The 26,942-nt window shown below is 37.6% G+C and overlaps 1 protein-coding gene across 2 annotated transcripts in view; it reads right to left on the reverse strand.

Moving 5' to 3' along the window:
- Positions 1-26,942, reverse strand: part of EML4 (EMAP like 4) — a 401,715-nt gene that overhangs the window by 14,041 nt on the left and 360,732 nt on the right. For both annotated transcript variants that reach the window (XM_053712326.1, XM_053712325.1), the window contains exons 20-21: positions 23,106-23,204; positions 22,733-22,863 (exon numbers count right to left, since the gene is read on the reverse strand). In XM_053712326.1, the coding sequence (XP_053568301.1) occupies positions 22,733-22,863; positions 23,106-23,204 (230 nt within the window). The remainder of the gene's footprint in view (positions 1-22,732; positions 22,864-23,105; positions 23,205-26,942) is intronic.

Genomic DNA, 26,942 nt, shown 5'->3' on the forward strand with positions numbered 1-26,942 from the left:
AATATCAGCCAAATAAATTGCAGGCCTAAGAAGATGACCTGAATATAAATAAACTTTCCTTAGATAAGATTCAAGTTTCCTATCTAAAGGATCTTTAAAAGTAGTACTATCCACTGTAGGAAAAGTAGTACGTTTAGCAAGAGTAGAGATAGCCCATCAACTTTGGGGATCTTTTCCCAAAACTCCAATCTAACTGCTGGCAAAGGATACAATTTTTTAAACCATGAAGAAGGAATAAAATAAGTACCAGGCCTATTCCATTCTTTAGAAATTATATCAGAAATAGTATGAGGAACTGGAAATACCTCTGGAATAACCACAGGAGGTTTATAAACAGAATTTAAAAGTTTACTAGTTTTAATATCAAGAGGACTGGCTTCCTCCATATCTAATGTAATCAACACTTCTTTTAACAAAGAACGAATATACTCAATTTTAAATAAGAGGATTTGTCAGTGTCAATATCAGAGGCAGGATCTTCTGAATCAGATAGATCCTCATCAGAGAAGGATAATTCAATAAGTTGCTGGTCATTTGAAATTTCATAAACCTTATGAGAAGTTTTAAAAGACCTTTTATGTTTATTAGAAGGCGGAATGGCAGACAAAGCCTTCTGAATAGAATCAGAAATAAATTATTTTAAATTTACAGGTATATCTTGTGCATTAGAAGTTGAGGGAACAGCAACAGGTAATGAACTACTACTGATGGATACATTCTCTGCATATAAAAGTTTATCATGACAACTATTACAAACCACAGCTGGAGGTATAACCTTCACAAGTTTACAACAAATGCACTTCGCTTTGGTAGAACTGTTATCAGGCCGCAGGGTTCCAACAGTGATTTCTGAGACAGGATCAGATTGAGACATCTTGCAAATTGTAAGAGAAAAAAACAACATATAAAGCAAAATGATCAATTGCCTTATATGGCAGTTTCAGGAACGGGAAAAAATGCAAACAGCATAGCCCTCTGACATAGAAAAAAGGCAGGAGGCAAAAAAGAATGGGGTCTTAAATAATGAAAATATTTGGCGCCAAGTATGGCGCACAATAAATAGAAAAAATATTTTTTGGCGCCAAAAACGTCTGGAAACGACACTCACGTCATTGTGAAAGGACCCGGCCTCAACGAAGATGCTGGAAATTACAAATTTTCGTCAATGAACGTAACTTTGCGCCAAAAAAATCTCGCGCCAACAATGACGCAATAAACTTTAGCATTTTGCGCCCTCGCGAGCCTAATTCTGCCCGCAAATTTGAAAATGACAGTCAATTGAAAAAAGACTATACCCCTGGAAAGAAATACATTTTCCTAAAAAATACATTTCCCAGATATGAAACTGGCAGTCTGCAAAAGGAAATATACTGAAACCTGAATAATGGCAAATATAAGTACAATACATATATTTAGAACTTTATATAAAATACATAAAGTGCCAAACCATAGCTGAGAGTGTCTTAAATAATGAAAACATACTTACCAGAAGACACTCATCTACATATAGCAGATAGTCAAACCAGTACTGAAACAGTTATCAGTAGAGGTAATGGAATATGAGAGTATATTGTCGATCTGAAAAGGGAGGTAGGAGATGAATCTCTACTACCGATAACAGAGAACCTATGAAATAGATCCCCGTGAGGAAAACCATTGCATTCAATAGGTGATACTCCCTTCACATCCCTCTGACATTCACTGTACTCTGAGAGGAAACGGGCTTCAAAATGCTGGGAAGAGAATATCAACGTAGAAATCTTAGCACAAACTTACACTTCACCACCTCCATAGGAGGCAACGTTTGTAAACCTGAATTGTGGGTGTGGTGAGGGGTGTATTTATAGGCATTTTGACATTTGGGAAATATTGCCCCTCCTGGTAGATTGTATATCCCATACGTCACTAGCTCATGGACTCTTGCCAAATACATGAAAGAAAGCAGTGTTAAAGGGACAGTCTAGGCCAAAATAAACTTTCATGATTCAGATAGAGCATGTAATTTTAAACAATTTTCCAATTTACTTTTATCACCAATTTTGCTTTGTTCTCTTGGTATTCTTAGTTGAAAGCTTAACCTAGGAGGTTCATATGCTAATTTCTTAGACCTTGAAGCCCACCTCTTTCAGATTGCATTTTAACAGTTTTTCACCACTAGAGGGTGTTAGTTCACATATTTCATATAGATAACATTGTGCTCGTGCACGTGAAGTAATCTGGGAGCAGGCACTGATTGGCTAGACTGCAAGTCTGTCAAAAGAACTAAAAAAAGGGGCAGTTTGCAGAGGCTTAGATACAAGATAATCACAGAGGTTAAAAGTATATTATTATAACTGTGTTGGTTATGCAAAACCGGGAAATGGGTAATAAAGGGACTATCTATCTTTTAAAACAATAAAAATTCTGGTGTAGAATGTCCCTTTAAGGCTCTTTTTCACTACCGCTGGTATTACGAGTCTTGCAGGTTTAGGGGCACCGCACACTTTTTTGCAAAGTAATTACTGCAGCTTTCAAAAAGTCCTTTTTCAATGGGATTTCCTTTGCGCCGGTATTACGAGTCTGCCTTGGAGGCCAAAAACTGAGCGATACACCCTATACTGCCAAGATCAATACCGTAAACTGAAAGTCAGTAGTTATGAGTTTTACACTACAAAGCTGTAACTTAAAAAACTTATAACTAAAGTGCTAAAAAAAAAGTGCTAAAAAGTACACTAACACCCATAAACTACCTATTAACCCCTAAACCGAGGCCCTCCCGCATCGCAAACACTAAAATAAAATTATTAACCCCTCATTTGCCGCTCCGGACATCGCCGCCACTAGAATAAACATATTAACCCTTAAACCGCCGCACTCCTGCATCACAAACACTAGTTACACCTACCAACACTTATTAAACCTTAATCTGCTGATTGGAACAGCCAATAGAATGCAAGCTCAATCCAATTGGCTGATTGGATCAGCCAATAGAATTTTTTCACCTTTAATTCTGATTGGCTGATGGAATTCAAGGGACACCATCTTGGATGACGTCATTTGAAGAAACTTTCATTCTGCAAGACGTCGTCGATTGAAGAGGATGCTCCGCGCCGGATGTCTTGAAGATGGACCAGCTCCGCGCCGGATGGATGAAGACTACTGCCGGCTTAGTTGAGGATGGATGTCGGGTTTTCAAAAACTGTAAGTGGATCTTTGGGGGTTAGTGTTAGTCTTTTTAAGGGTTTATTGGGTGGGTTTTATTTTTAGGCTAGGATTTGGGCAATGAAAAAGAGCTAAATGCCCTTTTTAAGGGCAATGCCCTTTTCAGGGGAATGGGGAGCTTAGGTTTTTTTAGTTAGGATTTTATTTGGGGGGTTGGTTGTGTGGGTAGTGGGTTTTACTGTTGGGGGATTGTTTGTATTTTATTTTTTAACAGGTAAAAGACCTGATTTCTTTGGGGCAATGCCCTGCAAAAGGCCCTTTTAAGGGCTATTGGCAGTTTAGTTTAGGCTAGGGTTTTTTTTTTTTTATTTTGGAGGGCTTTTTTATTTTGATAGGGCTATTAGATTAGGTGTAATTAGTTTAAATATCTGATAATTTCTTTTTTTATTTTGTGTAATTAAGGATTTTTAGTTTTTTTGTAATTTAGGCAATTGTATTTAATTTATGTAATTGATTTAATTGTAGTGTAAGGTTAGGTGTTAGTGTAACTAAGGTTAGGTTTTATTTTATAGGTACATTTGTATTTATTTTAGCTAGGTAGTTAGTAAATAGTTAATAACTATTTAGTAACTATTCTACCTAGTTAAAATAAATACAAACTTGCCTGTAAAATAAAAATAAACCCTAAGCTAGATACAATGTAACTATTAGTTATATTGTAGCTAGCTTAGGGTTTATTTCACAAGTAAGTATTTTGTTTTAAATAGGAATTATTTAGGTAATGACAGTAGGTTTTATTTAGATTTATTTTAATTATATTTAGGTTAGGGGGTGTTAGGGTTAGACTTAGGTTTAGGGGTTAATAAATTTAGTATAGTGGCGGCGACGTTGGGGCGGCAGATTAGGGGTTAATATTTAACTAGTGTTTGCGATGCGGGAGGGCGGCGGTTTAGGGGTTAATATGTTTATTATAGTGGCAGCGATGTCAGGAGCGGCAGATTAGGGGTTAATAAGTATAATGTAGGTGTTGGCGATGTCGGGGCGGCAGATAAGGGGTTAATAAGTGTAAGATTAGGGGGTGTTTAGACTCAGGGTTTAGGTGTAAACATAAATTTTGTTTCCCCATAGAAATCAATGGGGCTGCGTTACTTTACTTTACGTTGCTTTTTTGCAGGTGTTAGACTTTTTTTCAGCCGGCTCTCCCCATTGATGTCTATGGGGAAATTGTACACGAGCACGTAAAACCAGCTCACCGTGGCTTTTAGCAGCACTGGTATTGGAGTGCGGTATGGAGCTCAATTTTGCTCTACGCTCACTTTTTGCCTGCCAACGCCGGGTTGCTATAAACCTGTAATACCAGCGTTGTAGGGGAGTGGCGACAATAACTTGCAAGTTAGTACCACGCCCCTCATAACGGAAAACTCGTAATCTAGCCGTATGTTTGCTGTGCAAAAATATACTGTAAGGCAGATCGGGTGATTTTTGGATTTGTTTTCTTTTCTAATCAATTCCAATGCCTCTAAAATGCTGCTGTTACAGTGATTGTTATGTTTATAATTAGCTAAGCACAAAAATCAATGTGTTAATGGTGTTAACTGTTTACATAGATATTCAGTGTTTCTACAAACTTCCCATGGGAAGTTATAAACAGCCAATAGCAAGCCCCTGCATCATCAATAGTTGAAGCAATATATTATTTTATATAATCAGGAAGGGCAAGCTCTTTAAAACAGCAACAAAAAAAGTGATTTTTTTAAAAATGTATTTTACATATACTATGTATACTCGTATAGGTATAGCATACATGCAACACTACATAACACATATTACAAACACTTTTTGTAAATTTTTTAACAGTATGGGTGGGTTTAGAGAGCTAGAGGGAAAGAGAGAAGTAGTAATGGGCAAAGGGGGAGTTAGAATACAGGGTCGTTAGAAGGTGAGCGAGGGAGCGATGGCGAGAGAGGGATAGTTGTAAAGGAAGGTGTGACAAAGAGGGTGATAAGAAAAACAGAATTTATGCTTACCTGATAAATTACTTTCTCCAACGGTGTGTCCTGTCCACGGCGTCATCCTTACTTGTGGGAATATCTCTTCCCCAACAGGAAATGGCAAAGAGTCCCAGCAAAGCTGGCCATATAGTCCCTCCTAGGCTCCGCCCACCCCAGTCATTCAACCGACGGACAGGAGGAAAAATATAGGAAAAACCATATGGTACCGTGGTGACTGTAGTTAGAGAAAATAATTCATCAGACCTGATTAAAAAACCAGGGCGGGCCGTGGACCGGACACACCGTTGGAGAAAGTAATTTATCAGGTAAGAATAAATTCTGTTTTCTCCAACATTGGTGTGTCCGGTTCACGGCGTCATCCTTACTTGTGGGAACCAATACCAAAGCTTTAGAACACGGATGAAGGGAGGGAGCAAATCAGGTTACCTAAACGGAAGGCACCACGGCTTGCAAAACCTTTCTCCCAAAAATAGCCTCCGAAGAAGCAAAAGTATCAAATTTGTAAAATTTGGCAAAAGTGTGCAGTGAAGACCAAGTCGCTGCCTTACATATCTGATCAACAGAAGCCTCGTTCTTGAAGGCCCATGTGGAAGCCACAGCCCTAGTGGAGTGAGCTGTGATTCTTTCAGGAGGCTGCCGTCCGGCAGTCTCATAAGCCAATCGGATGATGCTTTTAAGCCAAAAGGAAAGAGAGGTAGAAGTTGCTTTTTGACCTCTCCTTTTACCAGAATAGACGACAAACAAAGAAGATGTTTGTCTGAATTCTTTTGTAGCTTCTAAGTAGAACTTTAGAGCACAGACTACATCTAAGTTGTGTAGCAAACGTTCCTTCTTTGAAACTGGTTTCGGACACAAAGAAGGTACAACTATCTCCTGGTTAATATTCTTGTTGGAAACAACCTTCGGAAGAAAACCAGGCTTAGTACGCAAAACAACCTTATCTGAATGGAACACCAGATAGGGCGGAGTACACTGCAGAGCAGATAACTCTGAAACTCTTCTAGCAGAAGAAATAGCAACCAAAAACAAAACTTTCCAAGATAGTAACTTAATATCTATGGAATGTAGAGGTTCAAACGGAACCCCTTGAAGAACTGAAAGAACTAGATTTAGACTCCAGGGAGGAGTCAAAGGTCTGTAGACAGGCTGGATCCTGACCAGAGCCTGAACAAATGCTTGAACATCTGGCACAGCTGCCAGTCGTTTGTGTAGTAAGACAGATAAAGCAGAAATCTGTCCCTTTAGAGAACTCGCAGATAATCCTTTATCCAAACCTTCCTGCAGAAAGGAAAGAATCTTAGGAATTTTTATCTTATTCCATGGGAATCCCTTGGATTCACACCAACAGATATATCGTTTCCATATTTTATGGTAAATCTTTCTAGTTACCGGTTTTCTGGCCTGAACCAGAGTATCTATCACAGAATCTGAAAACCCACGCTTTGATAGAATCAAGTGTTCAATCTCCAAGCCGTCAGCTGGAGGGAGACCAGATTTGGATGTTCGAATGGACCCTGAACAAGAAGGTCCTGTCTCAAAGGTAGCTTCCATGGTGGAACCGATGACATATTCACCAGGTCTGCATACCAAGTCCTGCGTGGCCACGCAGGAGCTATCAAGATCACCGAGGCCCTCTCCTGTTTGATCCTGGCTACCAGCCTGGGAATGAGAGGAAACGGTGGGAACACATAAGCTAGGTTGAAAGTCCAAGGTGCTACTAGTGCATCCACTAGAGTCGCCTTGGGATCCCTGGATCTGGACCCGTAGCAAGGAACCTTGAAGTTCTGACGAGACGCCATCAGATCCATGTCTGGAATGCCCCATAATTGAGTCAACTGGGCAAAGATCTCCGGGTGGAGTTCCCACTCCCCCGGATGGAAAGTCTGACGACTCAGATAATCCGCTTCCCAGTTTTCTACACCTGGGATGTGGATCGCAGATAGATGGCAGGAGTGATCCTCCGCCCATTATATTATTTTGGTCACTTCTTTCATCGCCAGGGAACTCCTTGTTCCCCCCTGATGATTGATATACGCAACAGTCGTCATGTTGTCTGATTGGAATCTTATGAATCTGGCCTTTGCAAGTTGAGGCCAAGCCCTGAGAGCATTGAATATCGCTCTTAGTTCCAGAATGTTTATCGGGAGAAGAGACTCTTCCCGAGACCATAGTCCCTGAGCTTTCAGGGATTCCCAGACCGCGCCCCAGCCCACTAGACTGGCGTCGGTCGTGACAATGACCCACTCTGGTCTGCGGAAGCTCATTCCCTGGGATAGATGGTCCAGGGTCAGCCACCAACAGAGTGACTCTCTGGTCTTCTGATCTACTTGAATCACTGGAGACAAGTCTGTATAGTCCCCATTCCACTGTTTGAGCATGCACAGTTGTAATGGTCTTAGATGAATTTGTGCAAAAGGAACTATGTCCATTGCTGCAACCATCAACCCTACTACTTCCATGCACTGAGCTATGGAAGGACGTGGAACAGAGTGAAGAACTTGACAAGCGCTTAGAAGTTTTGACTTTCTGACATCTGTCAGAAAAATCCTCATTTCTAAGGAATCTATTATTGTTCCCAAGAAGGGAACTCTTGTTGACGGAGACAGAGAACTCTTTTCTATGTTCACCTTCCATCCGTGAGATCTGAGAAAGGCCAGAACGATGTCTGTATGAGCCTTTGCTTTTGAAAGGGACGACGCTTGTATTAGAATGTCGTCCAAGTACGGTACTACTGCAATGCCCCTCGGTCTTAGAACCGCTAGAAGGGACCCGAGTACCTTTGTGAAAATCCTTGGAGCAGTGGCTAACCCGAATGGGAGGGCCACAAACTGGTAATGTTTGTACAGAAAGGCGAACCTTAGGAACTGATGATGTTCTTTGTGGATAGGAATATGTAGGTACGCATCCTTTAGATCCACGGTAGTAATAAATTGACCTTCCTGGATAGTGGGTAGAATCGTTCGAATGGTTTCCATTTTGAACGATGGTACCCTGAGAAATTTGTTTAGGATCTTTAAATCCAGAATTGGTCTGAAGGTTCCCTCTTTTTTGGGAACTACGAACAGATTTGAGCAAAATCCCATTCCTTGTTCCGTCATTGGAACAGGGTGTATCACTCCCATCTTTAACAGGTCTTCTACACAATGTAAGAACGCCTGTCACTTTATTTGGTTTAAGGATAAGTGAGACATGTGGAATCTTCCCCTGGGGGTAGTTCCTTGAATTCCAGAAGATAACCCTGAGAAACTATTTCTAGTGCCCAGGGATCCTGAACATCTCTTGCCCAAGCCTGAGCAAAGAGAGAGAGTCTGCCCCCTACTAGATCCGGTCCCGGATCGGGGGCTACTCCATGCTGTTTTGCTAGCAGCAGCAGGCTTCTTGGCCTGCTTACCCTTGTTCCAGCCTTGCATAGGTTTCCAGGCTGGTTTGGGCTGTGAGGCATTACCCTCTTGCTTAGAGGATGCAGAATTAGAGGCCGGTCCGTTCCTGAAATTGCGAAAGGAACGAAAATTAGACTTATTCTTGGCCTTGAAAGGCCTATCTTGTGGAAGGGCGTGGCCCTTTCCCCCAGTAATGTCTGAGATAATCTCTTTCAATTCTGGCCCAAAGAGAGTTTTACCTTTGAAAGGGATGTTAAGCAATTTTGTCTTGGATGATACATCCGCTGACCAAGACTTTAGCCAAAGCGCTCTGCGCGCCACAATTGCAAACCCTGAATTTTTCGCCGCTAATCTAGCTAATTGCAAAGCGGCATCTAAAATAAAAGAGTTAGCCAACTTAAGTGCGTGAACTCTGTCCATAACCTCCTCATAAGGAGTCTCTCTACTGAGCGACTTTTCTAGTTCCTCGAACCAGAACCACGCTGCTGTAGTGACAGGAACAATGCACGAAATGGGTTGTAGAAGGTAACCCTGCTGTACAAAAATCTTTTTAAGCAAACCTTCCAATTTTTTATCCATAGGATCTTTGAAAGCACAACTATCCTCGATAGGGATAGTAGTTCGCTTGTTTAGAGTAGAAACTGCCCCCTCGACCTTAGGGACTGTCTGCCATAAGTCCTTTCTGGGGTCGACCATAGGAAATAATTTCTTAAATATAGGTGGGGGAACAAAAGGTATGCCGGGCTTCTCCCACTCCTTATTCACTATGTCCGCCACCCGCTTGGGTATAGGAAAAGCGTCTGGGTGCACCGGAAACCTCTAGAAACTTGTCCATCTTGCATAATTTCTCTGGAATGACCAAGTTGTCACAATCATCCAGAGTAGATAACACCTCCTTAAGTAGTGCGCGGAGATGTTCTAATTTAAATTTAAAATGTCACAAAATCAGGTTCAGCTTGTTGAGAAATTTTTCCTGAATCTGAAATTTCCCCATCTGACAAAACCTCCCTCATGGCCACTTCAGATTGGTGTGAGGGTATGACAGAACAATTATCATCAGCGCCCTCCTGCTCTTCAGTGTTTAAAACAGAGCAATCGCGCTTTCTCTGATATGCAGGCATTTTGGATAAAATATTTGCTATGGAGCTATCCATTACAGCCGTCAATTGTTGCATGGTAATAAGCATTGGCGCGCTAGATGTACTAGGGGCCTCCTGCGTGGGTAAAACTGGTGTAGACACAGTAGGGGATGATGTAGTATCATGTCTACTCCCCTCATCTGAGGAATCATCTTGGGCAATTTCATTATCTGTGGCAGTACTGTCCTTACTTTGTTTGGACGCTATGGCACAATTATCACACAATTTTGAGTGGGGAGACACATTGGCTTTCACACATATAGAACATAGTTTATCCGAAGGCACAGACATGTTAAACAGGCTTAAACTTGTCAATAAAGTACAAAAAACGTTTTAAAACAAAACCGTTACTGTCTCTTTAAATTTTAAACAGAGCACACTTTATTACTGAATATGTGAAAAAGTATGAAGGAATTGTTCAAAATGCCATTTCCTGTTGGGGAAGAGATATTCCCACAAGTAAGGATGACGCCGTGGACAGGACACACCAATGTTGGAGAAAAGTGAATTTAAGGACAGTGTGAGAAGAGAAAGCAGCGTAAATTTATGGAGTAAACGATACTTAAAGGGACATAACACTGAACATGTGCATGAAAGACACTATTTATATACTAAACATTATTTCCATGATAAAAAGTTTGTTAAAGCTATTTTAATTTGTTTTAACATTAGCTAATTTTAGCATAAAGGGACACTAAACCCAAATATTTTCTTTCATGATTCGGATAGAGGATGCAATTTTAAGCAACTTTCTAATTTACTCCTATGATCATTTTTTCTTTGTTCTTGTGCTATCTTTATTTGAAAAAGAAGGCATCTAAGCTTTTTTTGGTTCAGACCTCTGGACAGCACTTGTTTAATGGTGGGTGAATTTATCCACAAATCAGCAAGAACCCAGGTTGTTCACCAAAAATGGGCCGGCATCTAAACTTACATTCTTGCTTTTCAAATAAAAATACCAAAAGAATGAAGAAAATTTGATAATAGGAGTAAATTAGAAAGTCGCTTAAAATTGCATGCTCTAGATCACTCCCCTGCAGTTACACCTTGGCGGTTTGTAGCGCTTGGATCCTTCATGTTAGAAGGAAATTCTGCAGCTGGTTAAAGCCAACACACCAGCTACCCTCCACAGCGTAAACTGATATCATACGCTTAAGATAAAAGACCTTTCTCTGGAGAGACTAATAACCCATTTGAGCATTTTACTGGGTAAACTTACCATAATGAAAGAATAATACCCTGGCTAGCAGCACAAGTGAAGCGCTGACTTTTTTTCTTGATGGAGGAAATGCCGGGCTAACCAGACTTAGCAATCCGCAGCATAACAGCACCAAGAAGCAGCCTGCCTTGAATTATTCCCCCTTGCTAAACTGAAGCGCGGACCCTCACAGCAACTTACCGGCACCTGACCTGCCTCGGGGGCAATCAAGCCCGCTCCCACCCACCGGTGCTGCGTGTGGTGAGCGGATGGATCATTGAGCTCAGCGCGGAGGATAGTGAACCTGGTTTTATTTCCTCCTCTCCTCCCCCGGAACTGCGCGGAGGGATTCGGAGACGGAGGCACTCAGCATACCGGGACCTGCTGAGACCAGCTGGAAGGACACCCCGCTAAGCCCGGTAAGCGTCTAAAGATTGCAAAGAGTTTGAAAGGTTGGGATTCAGAACAAACTTTCTTTTTTGCTCCATACCCAACTTCAACTTGAAGCACAAGGAACATATTGGGGTAAGGGGGAATAATCTGTGTCTTTTTACCTGATCCATACTTGGCAAAACTCTGCTCTCTGGCTTATGCTAAAGTTGAAATATTGAAGGCATTTAACTGAAATTGACCTTTCTATCCTACAAGTTTTTGCTGCTTAAAAAAAAAAAAAGGAAAAAAAAAAAAAAAAAACCTGCTTAAGAAGTTAAAATCAAGCTACTTTGAGAATAACTTCCCCTTTAATGAATAAAAGGCATAGCAAGGAAGTAAAATTATCTACAAAAACTATAAGAACTCTTTTATATCTTTGCCTTGATAACGGACTAAAGTATGCTTAAAAGCTAGATTCATATGTAACTGGCTTAAGAACTACCTTTGTATTTATTAATCTCAGTAAGAACTGCAGCAAGGCTTTTTGGCCTATAGGAACTTAGATTGTTTTTTTAAATCAGGAACTGGGTATTACTTTAATATCTAAAAATTAAGTATCTGTGCAGCCTTTTTTTTCTATCTTTATAACATGATATATTTTCTACTTATTGGCAAACAGAGAACCCATTCTTTCCAGTGAGCCTGTTAACCTCACTAAAAAGGGAATTTGTATTACTCTTTAGAAAAAATACCAGAATTTGTTACAACTTATAATAATTGTATAATTGAATGGCTTATCCCTGTTATTGTAGTCACTAAATTTCTTTACTAGATATTTAAAGGAAAAACTATAGAAGTGAGATTTAGAGGGGTGATATATAATTTACAAATAGTCTGTATTTTAACTAATTGAGAGCCTATTAATCACCCCTTTTCTTTTTTTATCCCCACACTCACTCCCAGCACTTTTTTTTTTTTTCACTCTCAGCACCTCCTCTTTTTTTTTTTTTTTTTTAACACGCACACACATTGATTGAACCCTTTTGCTTTTCTCTCTCTTTCTGAGTATATGGACAAATATATCACTTCCCCCACTTGCACTCCCAAGACTAATCCAGGTATGGCAGCAAAATCAAAGGAGCGCAGAACAAAAAACATAGAGAGCCCTGTAGCACCACACGACTCTATTGCTCAATCACAGAGCATAAGCTCCATAGAATCTCAAAACACACAATCTTTAGTCTCTAGTATCCTAGAGGCCATATCACCTAAATTTGATTCCCTAAAAAATGAAATAAAGCAGGACATTGCATCACTAGCAATAGAAGTGAAACAGTTCGCTGGTAGACTACAAGAAATAGAACAGAGAATTTCTGATCTTGAGGATAAGACAAATATTCAGACCCCAAAAATTGAGGGAAACCAAAAGTTAATAAATAAACTCCAAGCTAAAATAGATGATCTTGAGAATAGGGCAAGGAGGAATAATTTAAGAATTATAGGATACCCAGAATCTGTACAGCAAGAAGATTTAATGAAATTCATGACACTCACACTCCCTCAATTGCTGAACATTCCCCCACCACCTACGCCTTTTCTGATAGAGAGAGTTCACAGATTGGGGAGATCTCCAAATGTCTCTAAACCAAGACCAATTATCGCAAAATTTTTAAATTATCAGGATAAATTGCTGTTTATGCAATATTACAGAAAAAAGCAGCTCTTGGTCTATGAGGGCTCAAAGATATTGTTATTTCAAGATTTCTCTATGGAGATATCTTCTAAGAGAAAGGAGCTCTCCCCAGTCTGTGGAAAAATGCTAAAGGTCGGCTGGCAAGCCACAGTTATCTATCCTGCTAGGCTCAAGGTAACTGTAGAAGGTCAAACTTTTTTTTTTCAAACAGTAGCCGAGGCAGAGAGAAAATTAGCAGAGCATGGGTTTTAACCATCGCTTAGATAAATTTTTTCTATGTTTCTTTTTCTCCCATACCATCAATAAATTCTTGCATATCTACACCATGATATTAATAATAGATAAACTTTTTGTAATTCCAGAGCTGAGGGAGACCTTTGTTTCTTTCCTTTTTTCTCCTTATTTATTTATTTATTTTTTATTTTATTTTTATTTATTTTTTTTTTTTTTTTTTTTCTTTTATTTTGTTGTTGTTGCATATCTGCTACTTACACCAATAAATATATACTAGATGGGTAAAAATCTTAGACTCACAACATGGAACATAGGGGGAATTACATCCCCTATTAAACGAAAAATGATTTTATCACACCTACAAAGGATTAATACATCAATAGCATTAATTCAAGAGACACATTTAAATCTAGAGGAATCCATGAAACTTAAATCGACATGGGTGTCAGAAGTAATTTGCGCTCCGACCTCCAATAGAAAAAACGGGGTAGCTATTTTACTAGGAAAAAAATTAGTATATGACAAACTACTCACAATAGTAGACTTAGAAAGCAGATATTTAATACTAAAATTGAAAATAGCAGGATCTATATATACAATATGCAACTTATATGCCCCCAACACAATTAAACCAGAATTCTGGGACTCCCTCCAATCTCAACTACTTCAAGTAGCAGAAGGTTATGTAATAGTTGCAGGTGATTTTAATATGGCACCCCGATGTCCCCTCGATAGACTGAGAAGAGGTACTGCGCAAAAAAAAACTAAAAAAGATAACTTGGAAGCAAAAATTTTTAACACTATCTTTCAAAATCTAGCCGTCAGAGATATCTGGCGGGTCCAAAACCCGGATTTAAAAAATTATACATGTTATTCAAAGGCATTTAAATCATTATCCAGAATTGATCTTATTCTAGTAAATGATAGCTTATATCAAAGAGGAGCCAGAGCTACCATTTCAGAAATTTGTATCTCAGATCACGCCCCTGTGATGCTAGATATCCCAGTAAATAATCTATCTACAAGAAGAGCGCGTTTTTTCTATCCAAAATATTTAAATAACGATCCGAAATTCAGTAATTGGCTAAAAAATAAACTAGAAGAATTTTTTCAGTTTAATATTGGATCAGTATCTAACTTCTCAGTTGTCTGGGAGACAGCGAAAGCGGTATTAAGGGGAGAAATCATCGCCTATATGGCGAGGGGCAAGCGTAATTCTCGATTAAAGGAAAAGCAACTAACAGCAGCAGTAAGTAATGCTTATAACAGATTTTTAAATTTTCAATCAGAAGAAAACTGGACTAGATATGCCAAATTGAAAAAAGAACGGGATTCCTTCTTAACAGCCTCAACAATTCGATCAGAACTAAAATATCAAGCGAACCTATATAAATATGGAAATAAATCAGGTAAGCTGCTATCTAAACTAGTAAAAAACTTTAAACAATCACCAACAATAGAATCAATACAGATCAAGGATAGTCATTTGAATGCCCCAGAAGACATATTGGAATCTTTTTACCAACATTATAAAATAATTTATTCATCTACACCTATGGATAAGTCGGCTAGGGATGTGTTCTGGAAAGACTTAAAGATCACGAAATTCAAATCTGAGTTCAGCCAGAAATTAAATGGGCCCATTTCTGAGCTCGAAGTCTCAAAAGCTATCCAATCATTAAAACTTGAGAAAGCTCCAGGTCCGGACGCAATGCCTAACGATTTTTATAAAATCATGGCACCTACCTTAATTCCCCACTTAACTAAACTCTTTAACCAATATTTCTCAGGCGAGGTCCAAATACCAAATACATTTTTAGAATCTAATACTATCTTTCTACTTAAACCTGGGAAAGATCCAGCGAACAGGGACTCATATAGACCAATAGCACTGTTAAACTCAGATTATAAGATATTCACATCAATTTTAGCAGCAAGATTACAAGAGGGGATAGCAGATGTCATTCATAAAGACCAAGTGGGCTTTATTCGCAACCGCAGTTCAGCAGCAAAAATTAGGCAATTACTTCTAATTATTGACTACTTTAAGAATGTCAAAGAGAGTACATTGAAAGAACAGTCTGATGCCGCAATATTAGCGGTAGACGCCGAAAAGGCATTTGATCGTGTTAATCATGAGTTCTTATTAGATGCCGTACAACGCTTTGGAATTGATAACAAATTTTATAAACTGGTGGAAAATATATGTTTATATTCATCCACGAGTCTAGTTATTAATGGGCATGTATCAGATACAATTAGAATGGAAAGAGGAACCCGTCAAGGATGTCCTCTTTCACCTCTATTATTCAACCTAGCAATTGAACCACTTGCACTGAAAGTTAGACATCAGATTGAGGGAATAAAAATTCATAAAAAAGAGGTGAAGGTCTCCCTATATGCCGATGACCTGCTACTATATATCTCAAACACATCGTCAAATATTCCCAAATTTAATAAAATAGTAGATTTATACGGTCGATGCTCAGGATATAAAATAAACAACACAAAGTCTGAACTATTGTGGCTGAGGAAAATGAAAGATTCCTGCACAAAACATCCTTACAAACTAGTTACAAGTTCCTTTAGGTATCTAGGAATCATAATATCAGATAATCCTAAAGATTGGTACTCTCTAAATATATCTCCTATATTAAAACAAGCTCTGAGCTATATGAAGAATTGGCAACATCTGCCACTCTCCATCTCAGGGCGAATAGCTCTTTACAAAATGACTATCCTTCCTAAGATTCTCTATATCTTGCAGAACCTTCCTGTTCTGATTAAAATATATGATATAAAGAAATTTAATTCTACTCTTAGAAGTTTTATATGGTATTCAAAAAAACCTAGAATTTCACTTCAAAAACTAGCCTTCCCTAAACAATATGCCGGACTGGCACTCTCTGATCTGCATTCCTATAATCTTGTTTTTCTAGGTCGTATAGCTTCTGACTGGATAGCAGAAGCAGATTATTTCACAGACAATGATCTTGAGGCAAACATAATATTCCCTCTAATTCCACTATCTTTGCTGCACTTGTCTTATAACTCTATTCCTAAACAAGTAAAGAAGTTTAAAACAATCTCTATAATCATTAAGGCGTGGAAAAAGATTGGAGCAAAAGTTGGAATTAACACAGATATACCTAAACATCAAACCCTTATTGGTAATCCAGAATTCCAAGAAGGAACTTCTTCACCCATTCTGATGAAATGGAAGAGGCAGGGAATATACTATGCACGACAAGTGGTTAATTTTGAGACGGGGAACATTAAATCCTTTGAAGACTTAAAACAAGAATATAGCTTGGATAATTGTGACTTTTTTACATATCTGCAAGTTAGACACTACGTAACGCAATTAATTCATAAGTTCCCGTGGAACTGGACATGGGGTAGGTTAGGGAATTGGCCAGTTCTGATTAAAGCCGGACTTACCTCTATCTCTCCATGGTACACATATATGGTAGGGTTTAAGGGTGAAGAGTGCGTCAAACAAATAGCTCAAAAATGGACAAACCTCTTTATGATTAATATTGATCATAAGAAGCAGGTTTTACGTTCTATAGTCTTACTTTTTGAGACCACAATAGCTGAGACTTGGAGGGAGTCCCATGTGAAACTCATACACTTAACATACTATTCCCCAGATAAAGGTTATAAATGGCATAATACAAACTTTAATAGCTGCCCCAAATGTAGATTACCAGCGGCCGACATAATTCATGTATTATGGTCTTGCCCTAAACTGCAACAACTCTGGCTTAAAATAGAATTTTGGATAGAAAAAGTCTTAAAAATAACTCCTCTAAAGCTTACAGGCATAGATATAATTTTCTTGAAAGATAAGAGTCCAACTTTAAAAGAAGTAAGAATAATAAATCTAATCATTTTAGCAGCTAGAAATTTGTTATTTAAGGACTGGAAGCACAATATTATACCATCAATAACAGAGATTAAAAACTATCTTAGGAAACAATGTATAGTTGAACAACTAGCAACGAACTTGAATTCGGAGCAAGAGATAACTAGTTTTTTTCGAAAGTGGTCAAGATTTATTAGGATATTCCCCCCTAGCGAGATTGATACTCTAATCTATCCATTTCGGAATACCGAAATTGTGTTATTAGACATATGGTAACTTAATTTATCTTATCTGAACAACAAACCCCTCTTTTTTTTTTTTTTTTTTTTTTCCCCCTTCCCTCTCCCCCTCAGCTCTGGACATAATTTGATACATTCAAAAGTAAAAGGAGAAAAAGAGAAAAAGAAAAAGGAAAGCAAACAATCTAACACAAGAAATAGTTAAGTTAATCCATTCCAGGAATATTATCTCTCTGGTTTATTTTTGTTATTTTAAAAGGAAAATCCAGCAGACTTATATCTAGTCAGATTGAACTAAGTAGTAACTCATATCAACGGTTCAAGATTAGAATTTTTTTTTTTTTTGTCTTTCTTATTGATTTATCGAATTGATGTATTTGATATGAAATTAATATCTTATCATATGTTATCTTTTTAGAAAAATATTATGTTATGAACTCTTTGTTACTATGAAATCTAATGTTATCCCTGCTGATAATAAATAAAAGATGTAAAAAAAAAAATTGCATGCTCTATCTGAATCACGAAAGAAAAAATTTGGGTTTAGTGTCCCTTTAATATTTGTTAAAACGTTATCCTTGTATTCAGTAAAATCAGTCAGGTGAAGCACCAGTTAAAAGGGTCCTGGAGAGAACACTGTTGTATGTTTCACCATTCACCTTTGCATGCTCAAAAAAAGAAATTTATGCTTACCTGATAAATTTCTTTCTTTCAGGATATGGTGAGTCCATGACATCCTCAATTACTGTTGGAAATATCACTCCTGGCCAGCAGGAGACAAAGAGCACCACAGCAAAACTGTTAAGTATTACTGCCTGTCCCACAAACCCCAGTCATTCGATCAAAGGGAAATAGAAAAAGGAATAATACAAAGGTGTAAAGGTGCCTGACGATTAGTCAAAAATAACCGTCTTAATAAAAAGGGTGGGGTCCTGGAATCACTGTATTTGGAAATAAATCAGGTAAGCATAAATTTTGTTTTGTTTCCTAAGATATGGTGAATCCACAACTTCCTCAATTACTGTTGGGATCCAATACCCAAGCTAGAGGACACAGATGACTAGGGAGGGAGAACAAGACAGGCAGACCTAAACAGAAGGCACCACCGCTTAAAGAACCTTTCTCCCAAAAGAAAACTCAGCTGAGGAAAAAGTATCAAATTTGAAAATTCAGAAAAAGAATCAGAGGAGACCAAGTTGCAGCCTTGCAAAACTGGTCCACAAAGGCTTCATTGTTGCAGGCCCAAGAAGAGGAAACATTCCTCATGGAGTTATAATTCTCTCAGGAGGCTGCTGACCAGCAGTCTCATAAGCAAAATTAATTATACTTCAAACATAAGAAAGAGAAGAAGCAGTAACTTTCTGACCCTTACGTTTTCTGAAGAACAGGGCAGAAGACTGGCGAAAATCCTTAGTCGCCTTTAGGTAGATTTTAAGAGCATGCACAACATCTAGGTTGTGCAACAAATGTTCCTTATGAGGAGGGTTCAGACACAGAGAAAGAACAATAAGTTCCTGATTAATAATTCTATCTGAAACCACTTTAGGAAGAAAAACCCAACTTCGTACGAAGAACTGCCTTATCCGCATGAAAGTTAAGATGAGGCAGATCATACTGCAAAGCCGAGAGTTCCGAAAATTTCCGAGCAAAAGAGATGGCAAAAAGAAAGAAAACCTTCCAAAATATTACTTTATATCTATGGAATGCAATTTTAAGCAACTTTCTAATTTACTCATATGATCATTTTTCTTTGTTCTTGTGCTATCTTTATTTGAAAAAGAAGGCATCTAAGCTTTTTTTGGTTCAGACCTCTGGACAGCACTTGTTTAATGGTGGGTGAATTTATCCACAAATCAGCAAGAACCCAGGTTGTTCACCAAAAATGGTCCGGCATCTAAACTTACATTCTTGCTTTTCAAATAAAAATACCAAGAGAATGAAGACAATTTGATAATAGGAGTAAATTAGAAAGTTGCTTAAAATTGCATGCTCTATCTGAATCACAAAAGAAAAAAATTGGTTTTAGTGTCCCTTTAATATTTGTTAAAACTTTATCCTTGTATTCAGTAAAATCAGTCAGGTGAAGCACCAGTTAAAAGGGTCCTGGAGTGAACACTGTTGTATGTTTCACCATTCACCTTTGCATGCTCAAAAATGAAATTTATGCTTACCTGATAAATGTCTTTCTTTCAGGATATGGTGAGTCCATGACGTCCTCAATAACTGTTGGAAATATCACTCCTGGCCAGCAGGAGGCAAAGAGCACCACAGCAAAGCTGTTAAGTATTACTTCCCGTCCTACAAACCCCAGTCATTCGATCGAAGGGAAATAGAAAAAGGAATAATACAAAGGTGTAAAGGTGCCTGACGTTTAGTCAAAAATAACTGTCTTAATAAAAAGGGTGGGGTCCTGGAATCACTGTATTTGGAAATAAATCAGGTAAGCATAAATTTTGTTTCCTAAGATATGGTGAGTCCACAATGTCCTCAATTACTGTTGGGAACCAATACCCAAGCTAGAGGACACAGATGACTAGGGAGGGAGAACAAGACAGGCAGACCTAAACAGAAGGCACCACCGCTTAAAGAACCTTTCTCCCAAAAGAAAACTCAGCTGAGGAAAAAGTATCAAATTTGAAAATTCAGAAAAAGAATCAGAGGAGACCAAGTTGCAGCCTTGCAAAACTGGTCCACAAAGGCTTCATTGTTGAAGGCCCAAGAAGAGGAAACATTCCTCATGGAAAGAGTTATAATTCTCTCAGGAGGCTGCTGACCAGCAGTCTCATAAGCAAAATTAATTATACTTCAAACATAAGAAAGAGAAGAAGCAGTAACTTTCTGACCCTTACGTTTTCTGAAGAACAGGGCAGAAGACTGACGAAAATCCTTAGTCGCCTTTAGGTAGATTTTAAGAGCATGCACAACATCCAAGTTGTGCAAAAAATGTTCCTTATGAGAAGGAGGATTCGGACACAGAGAAAGAACAATAAGTTCCTGATTAATAATTCTATCTGAAACCACTTTAGGAAGAAAAACCCAACTTCGAACGAAGAACTGCCTTATCCGCATGAAAGTTAAGATAAGGCAAATCATACTGCAAAGCTGAGAGTTCCGAAACTTTCCGAGCAAAAGAGATAGCAAAAAGAAACAAAACTTTCCAAAATATTACTTTATATCTATGGAATGCAAAGGCTCAAACAGAGCTAACTACAAAACTTGAAAAACAAGGTCAAGGCTCCAATGAGGAGCAACAGATTTAAACACAGGCCTGATTCTGACCAGAGCCTGAAAAAGGATTGAACACCTGGCACATCCGCAAGACGTTTGATGTAACAAAGCGGATAATGCAGAAATCTGACTTTTCAGAGTACTGACTAGCCATCCCTTCTCCAGACCTATCTGGAGAGAAGACAAAATCCTAGGAGCGCAAAGAAAGATACATTGCGCTTCATCTTAAAATGCTACGTCACTTTCCGAGCTCTGCACAGAAAACGTTTCCCTGTTGTGCCGCAAATTTAACATACACATTGCTGGGAAACTTTGAGACTGACACTGCATCCCTAATGCTATGTAACTACTTAAAGAAACATAAACAGTGGTGCTCTGCTAGATACGGAGTAACAAGCCCATAGAGCTGCGTAGCTTAAGATAAAAAGTGCACTAACAGTCTAAATAAAAATACTGAGCAAATCATCAGGAACCATCCTATTAAAATAACCAGTAGTAACACACAACAGTGTGACTTACAATTAAATTCCCTCAAGGAAGTTTAATGAAAGTAAAAAAAAACAGGGAAAATAAAGAGCCATAATTTTTTTTATTTTTTTTTAACCCTTTAGCTCATAAAGGGGTTAATTCCGTCTCCATACACATGCATAATCGTCCCTGCCCCATGCCTAAATTCAATCCTTATCCAAGGATTATATAGTCCCAAATTTGCTAATGCAGAAAACGTCTATGTGCACTTACCTGTAGACAGCTTACCAAGCATGAAAAAAGGACACATGCTCCTCACAGAGGCCTGTAGGAAAAGGAAGAACAGGGTAAACCTACTCTGGCTTTCTATATCACTGGCAGCAAACATGTTAGGAAAACGCAGTAAGGCCCACCTTACAAGTTCCTAACTGCTTTAAAGCCACCACTGCCCTACTGAAGAGACTAACGTGGAGTACGGCTAGACACAAAAAACTTGCTTGTAGCAAAAGAAATCCAATTTTCTTTAGACACCAGAACTTCACCTCCTCCATTGACAGAGGCAAAGAGAATGACTGGGGTTTATGGGAAGGGAAGTGATACTTATCAGCTTTTCTGTAGTGCTCTTTGCAGTAATCTTCCCAACAGTAATTGAGGATGTCGTGGACTCACCATATCTTAGGAAAGAAAACAGCATCCCTAGAAAATAGATGCTTATCTTTCAAAAACAATAGTGATAAAATATAATTGTAATATAAAAAAGGTAGAAATACTAGGTTTTAAAGACTGAAAAAGCAAAACAAATTAAAAAAAAAAAACACACATCAGAGAATTCAGTTTGAAAGCATTCACTCATGAATCCAGTGTCATACAAACAGTTTATTAGTATTCTCTTGCTGTGCTATTTCTAGTAAGTCCATAACGTTATAGTACCCGATGTCGGTTACTTGTATGATTTACTATTATATAAATGATGAATAATTTAATACCATTGTGAGAACTGGAGCTAAAGGTGAGCCGGCTCATTTTGGTTGAATTGCCAACTGCGGTACATGTGTGGTTTGCAGAATCTTCTCTGAGTAAAGCCAACTAAGCCTTCAAAGGTCAATGAATTAGATACTCTTAAGCTGGGTAATAAATGTATCAGCTGCTACTACTCCATTTAGTCTGAGTTATGAGACTGTACAAACTGCAGAGTCCTCCACATTAGAAAAAGCACAACATAAATCATACAGTAACAATTTTACACAGATGGAAAATATTTCCTATACTATTTAAATTTGATCACACTGACTTCAGGACATTATTACTGCCCCAGTGGTGTAGCTGCTTGATTTTTTTTTATACTAAGGCTTTATACAACTAATCTGTATTTCAAATTTGGCATGTTACAATTTGCTGAAATATAACCTTTATCCAAACTGCTTGGAAAAGAGGTTTGGATTTCTGAATAGTTTGGATTATGGGAAAGTTTGGAGAGGGGACAGAACCAAGTGTAAATGTCATTTAGGCAATAATGTCATAACATAACTTAGAAGTTATATAAACTACCTTTAGGTTGCATGTATAATTATTTTGTATACATAGTACAATCAGAAACTGTATTTTTTGATAATAGTATTTTTTTTAAAAATTTCAGAATAAATTTGGATTTTGAAATTCTGGATTCGGGAATATGTACCTATACAAACTTAAAACTAAATCTTTAATATTACTGCTGAAACAATAACAAGCACCAGCACTTCTATATAAATATCAATTACCTTTGGCTTAGAGCATGGATACTGAAATAGATGAACTTTGCAAAAGTCATCAGCAACAGCAATTACTTTCCTGTTATGTGACCGTACTAAGGCATTTATGTCTGTTCCATCGGATCCTTCTGGCCACACTCCTAAAATCATAAAATTTCAATTAAATCAAATATTTAACATTCTTTTTACTTTGAAGTAAAATAAAAAACATTATAATTATACAACTAAATGATAAAGATCAAAAGCTTTAATTTAAGCAATATCAGAAGGCAAATAGGTTTAATTTAAAAAATATCTTGCATCTTGTTATACCCTTCTTTATCACAGTACATCTGAAATAAATTAGAAAGAATAGAAATTTTGAAAGTGAAGATTTACTAACCAAAAACCTGGAACCCTAGTACACATGTATAAGTCGTCCAATCAATATCCTTGCAGTCTGAACGATTCCGAATTAGTTTACAACCACTAGGAATGTCCCCTAAGGAAAGTAGTTAAAAACGACCACCAATTAGTACAAATATAATTTAACGACAAATAGTTATGTTAAAAACAACACTTTAAAAAAAATATAGGTCCCTAAGGAAAAAAAATGGTGTTTTCACTTTACTTGATATAGCTAAACACTTTTCTAAAGATATCAAACGTGCTTTATTTGAAACAGTGCAACAATTCAAATGTTTAAAAGTGACATTTAACTGTTGGATACAAATACCCTAGAATGGTTATTACTCACTATATTAATGCATTTCATCCGGTTTGTTTTTTTCAAATCTGTTCTCCTGTTTTAATAGCTTAAAGGTGCAGAAGCGTTGCCACTTTGTACTGGTGGCAGCCATCCTGTAGCTCAGGTATTCTCACAACCCGTGACATAGTGTGTACAGATTATGCCCAGCTTAACAGATCAGTGATATTATGCACTTTTTTTTACAGCTGTATAATGTGCTTCAGGTTAGGGTGCATGATACAAAGCAGGGGATGTACATTTTTCCTGTGGCTGCATTGCTCTATATTATTGTTGACTGCTTTTTAAAATAGATTTTTTGTAACTGTAAAAAAAATAATGTAGAAATGTACAGCTCTGGCATGGATTCATGCACACTAACCTGAAGCACATTTTACAGCTGTAAAAAAAAATAGGCAATATTACATATCTGAGTGTGCGCACAGTTTCTTTCACAGGCTGTTAGAATACCTGAGCTCCAAGATGGCAGCCCCCAATAAGAGACGGAGCTTCAGTATCTGCCACCTTTAACCTATTAAAAAAAGGAGAACTGATTTGTAAAGAGCTGCAGGAACAGGATGAAATGCAATAACATGGTGAGTACTTACTTTTATTTTGCAGCTGTGCACAGCAGTTTAATATCCCTTTAACCCCTTAGTGACCAGAGCACTTTTCCATTTGTTGACCGTTTGGGACCAAGGCTATTTTTACATTTCTGCGGTGTATGTGTTTAGCTGTAATTTTCCTCTTACTCATTTACTGTACCCACACATATTATATACCGTTTTTCTCGCCATTAAATGGACTTTCTAAAGATACCATTATTTTCATCATATCTTATAATTTACTATTAAAAAAAATTATAAAATATGAGGAAAAAATGGAAAAAACACAATTTTTTCAAACTTTGACCCCCAAAATCTGTTGCACATCTACAACCACCAAAAAACACCAATGCTAAATAGCGTCTAAATTTTGTCCTGAGTTTAGAAATACCCAATGTTCACATGTTCTTTGCTTTTTTTGCAAGTTATAGGGCCATAAATACAAGTAGCACTTTGCTATTTCCAAACCACTTTTTTTTCAAAATTAGCGCTAGTTACATTGGGACACTGATATCTGTCAGGAATCCCTGAATATCCTTTAACATGTATATATATATTTTTAGAAGACATCCCAAAGTATTGATCTAGGCCCATTTTGGTATATTTTATGCCACCATTTCACCGCCAAATGCGATCAAATAAAAAAAAACATAATTTATGTAAGAACTTACCTGATAAATTCATTTCTTTCATATTAGCAAGAGTCCATGAGCTAGTGACGTATGGGATATACATTCCTACCAGGAGGGGCAAAGTTTCCCAAACCTCAAAATGCCTATAAATACACCCCTCACCACACCCACAATTCAGTTTAACGAATAGCCAAGAAGTGGGGTGATAAAAAAGTGCGAAAGCATATAAAATAAGGAATTGGAATAATTGTGCTTTATACAAAATCATAACCACCACAAAAAAAGGGCGGGCCTCATGGACTCTTGCTAATATGAAAGAAATGAATTTATCAGGAAAGTTCTTACATAAATTATGTTTTCTTTCATGTAATTAGCAAGAGTCCATGAGCTAGTGACGTATGGGATAATGATTACCCAAGATGTGGATCTTTCCACACAAGAGTCACTAGAGAGGGAGGGATAAAATAAAGACAGCCAATTCCTGCTGAAAATAATCCACACCCAAAATAAAGTTTAATGAAAAACATAAGCAGAAGATTCAAACTGAAACCGCTGCCTGAAGTACTTTTCTACCAAAAACTGCTTCAGAAGAAGAAAATACATCAAAATGGTAGAATTTGGTAAAAGTATGCAAAGAGGACCAAGTTGCCGCTTTGCAAATCTGATCAACCGAAGCTTCATTCCTAAACGCCCAGGAAGTAGAAACTGACCTAGTAGAATGAGCTGTAATCCTCTGAGGCGGAGTTTTACCCGACTCAACATAGGCAAGATGAATTAAAGATTTCAACCAAGATGCCAAAGAAACGGCAGAAGCTTTCTGGCCTTTTCTAGAACCGGAAAAGATAACAAATAGACTAAAAGTCTTTCGGAAAGACTTAGTAGCTTCAACATAATATTTCAAAGCTCTAACAACATCCAAAGAATGCAACAATTTCTCCTTAGAATTCTTAGGATTAGGACATAATGAAGGAACCACAATCTCTCTACTAATGTTGTTGGAATTCACAACTTTAGGTAAAAATTCAAAAGAAGTTCGCAACACCGCCTTATCCTGATGAAAAATCAGAAAAGGAGACTCACAAGAAAGAGCAGATAATTCAGAAACTCTTCTGGCAGAAGAGATGGCCAAAAGGAACAAAACTTTCCAAGAAAGCAATTTAATGTCCAATGAATGCATAGGCTCAAACGGAGGAGCTTGAAGAGCTCAAAGCAAAGTGTGGAAAACAGCACCAACAGATATGTGGCTTGTGGGGCACGGAACCCAGGATCTGCCTTATCCTGCAAATACTTCAAGTAGCAAAAAAGATTTGTTCCAGCCACCAATAGTTAAAAAACCTTTATTTCTTCATATAGGGTCTTTTGACAAACATACAACGTTTCAGACCTGCTATAGGTCCTTAGTCATGTATACTGAACATACACTGATTCATCATTTAAATACTTTACACCTGGTCAATTGTTCACCTGTTGTCATGTGACTACTCATTATTGTATCACTGCCATCTTGTGGCCATCTAACATATATATTCCTATTGAAAAAAAGCATTCTGAATAGTCACATTGAAAAGGTTTAAGTATCAAACAATGTTAATAGATAAAATCATATGTACAAAATTAAAATAGAAGAAATCTTACGCACAATATGCAGATATGCCATTGCTGTTTACTTGTTATTTAAATGTTAATTTGGACTCTTTCATTTTAGAGTTGATTTCAAAAAATTGCTGCTAAAGATTATATGGATTACTGTCAATTTGAACACTGTAGGCCTATTTTGAAAATAATCTTTTACTTTTCTCTTTAGTCTTTTTATGTGTAAAGATAATTTTTGTAAAAAAAATTTTTTCCAAAAAAAACTTTTTCCAAAAAAATCTCCCTTCAATTTTACTCAGCCCATTAAAAGGGGTTGTTAGAAAATTATTTTAGATTAAAGAAATGCAGGTATCATGATACTCAGCCCATTAGAAAGGGAAGATTTACATATTCATAGAGATGTTTTAGGAAAAACAAATATTTAGTAAAACAAACTCCAATCGAATTCTTTGTTCATACCCTTAGGTATTAAGCTTTCCAATTTGTATATCCAAAACATCTCTCTTGTTTTTAGTATATGTTCTCTATTACCCCCCCTCCTTGGTCTCTCAATCTGTTCAATTATTTGGAATCTGAGCTGGCTGATGTTATGACCCATAGAGAGGAAGTGAGAGGATACAGGAGCCTCTTTGTTCTTACATCTAATATTGGACTTATGTTCTGTT

The sequence above is a fragment of the Bombina bombina genome, chromosome 4 (genome assembly GCF_027579735.1).
Source record: "Bombina bombina isolate aBomBom1 chromosome 4, aBomBom1.pri, whole genome shotgun sequence".
NCBI lineage: Eukaryota > Metazoa > Chordata > Amphibia > Anura > Bombinatoridae > Bombina > Bombina bombina.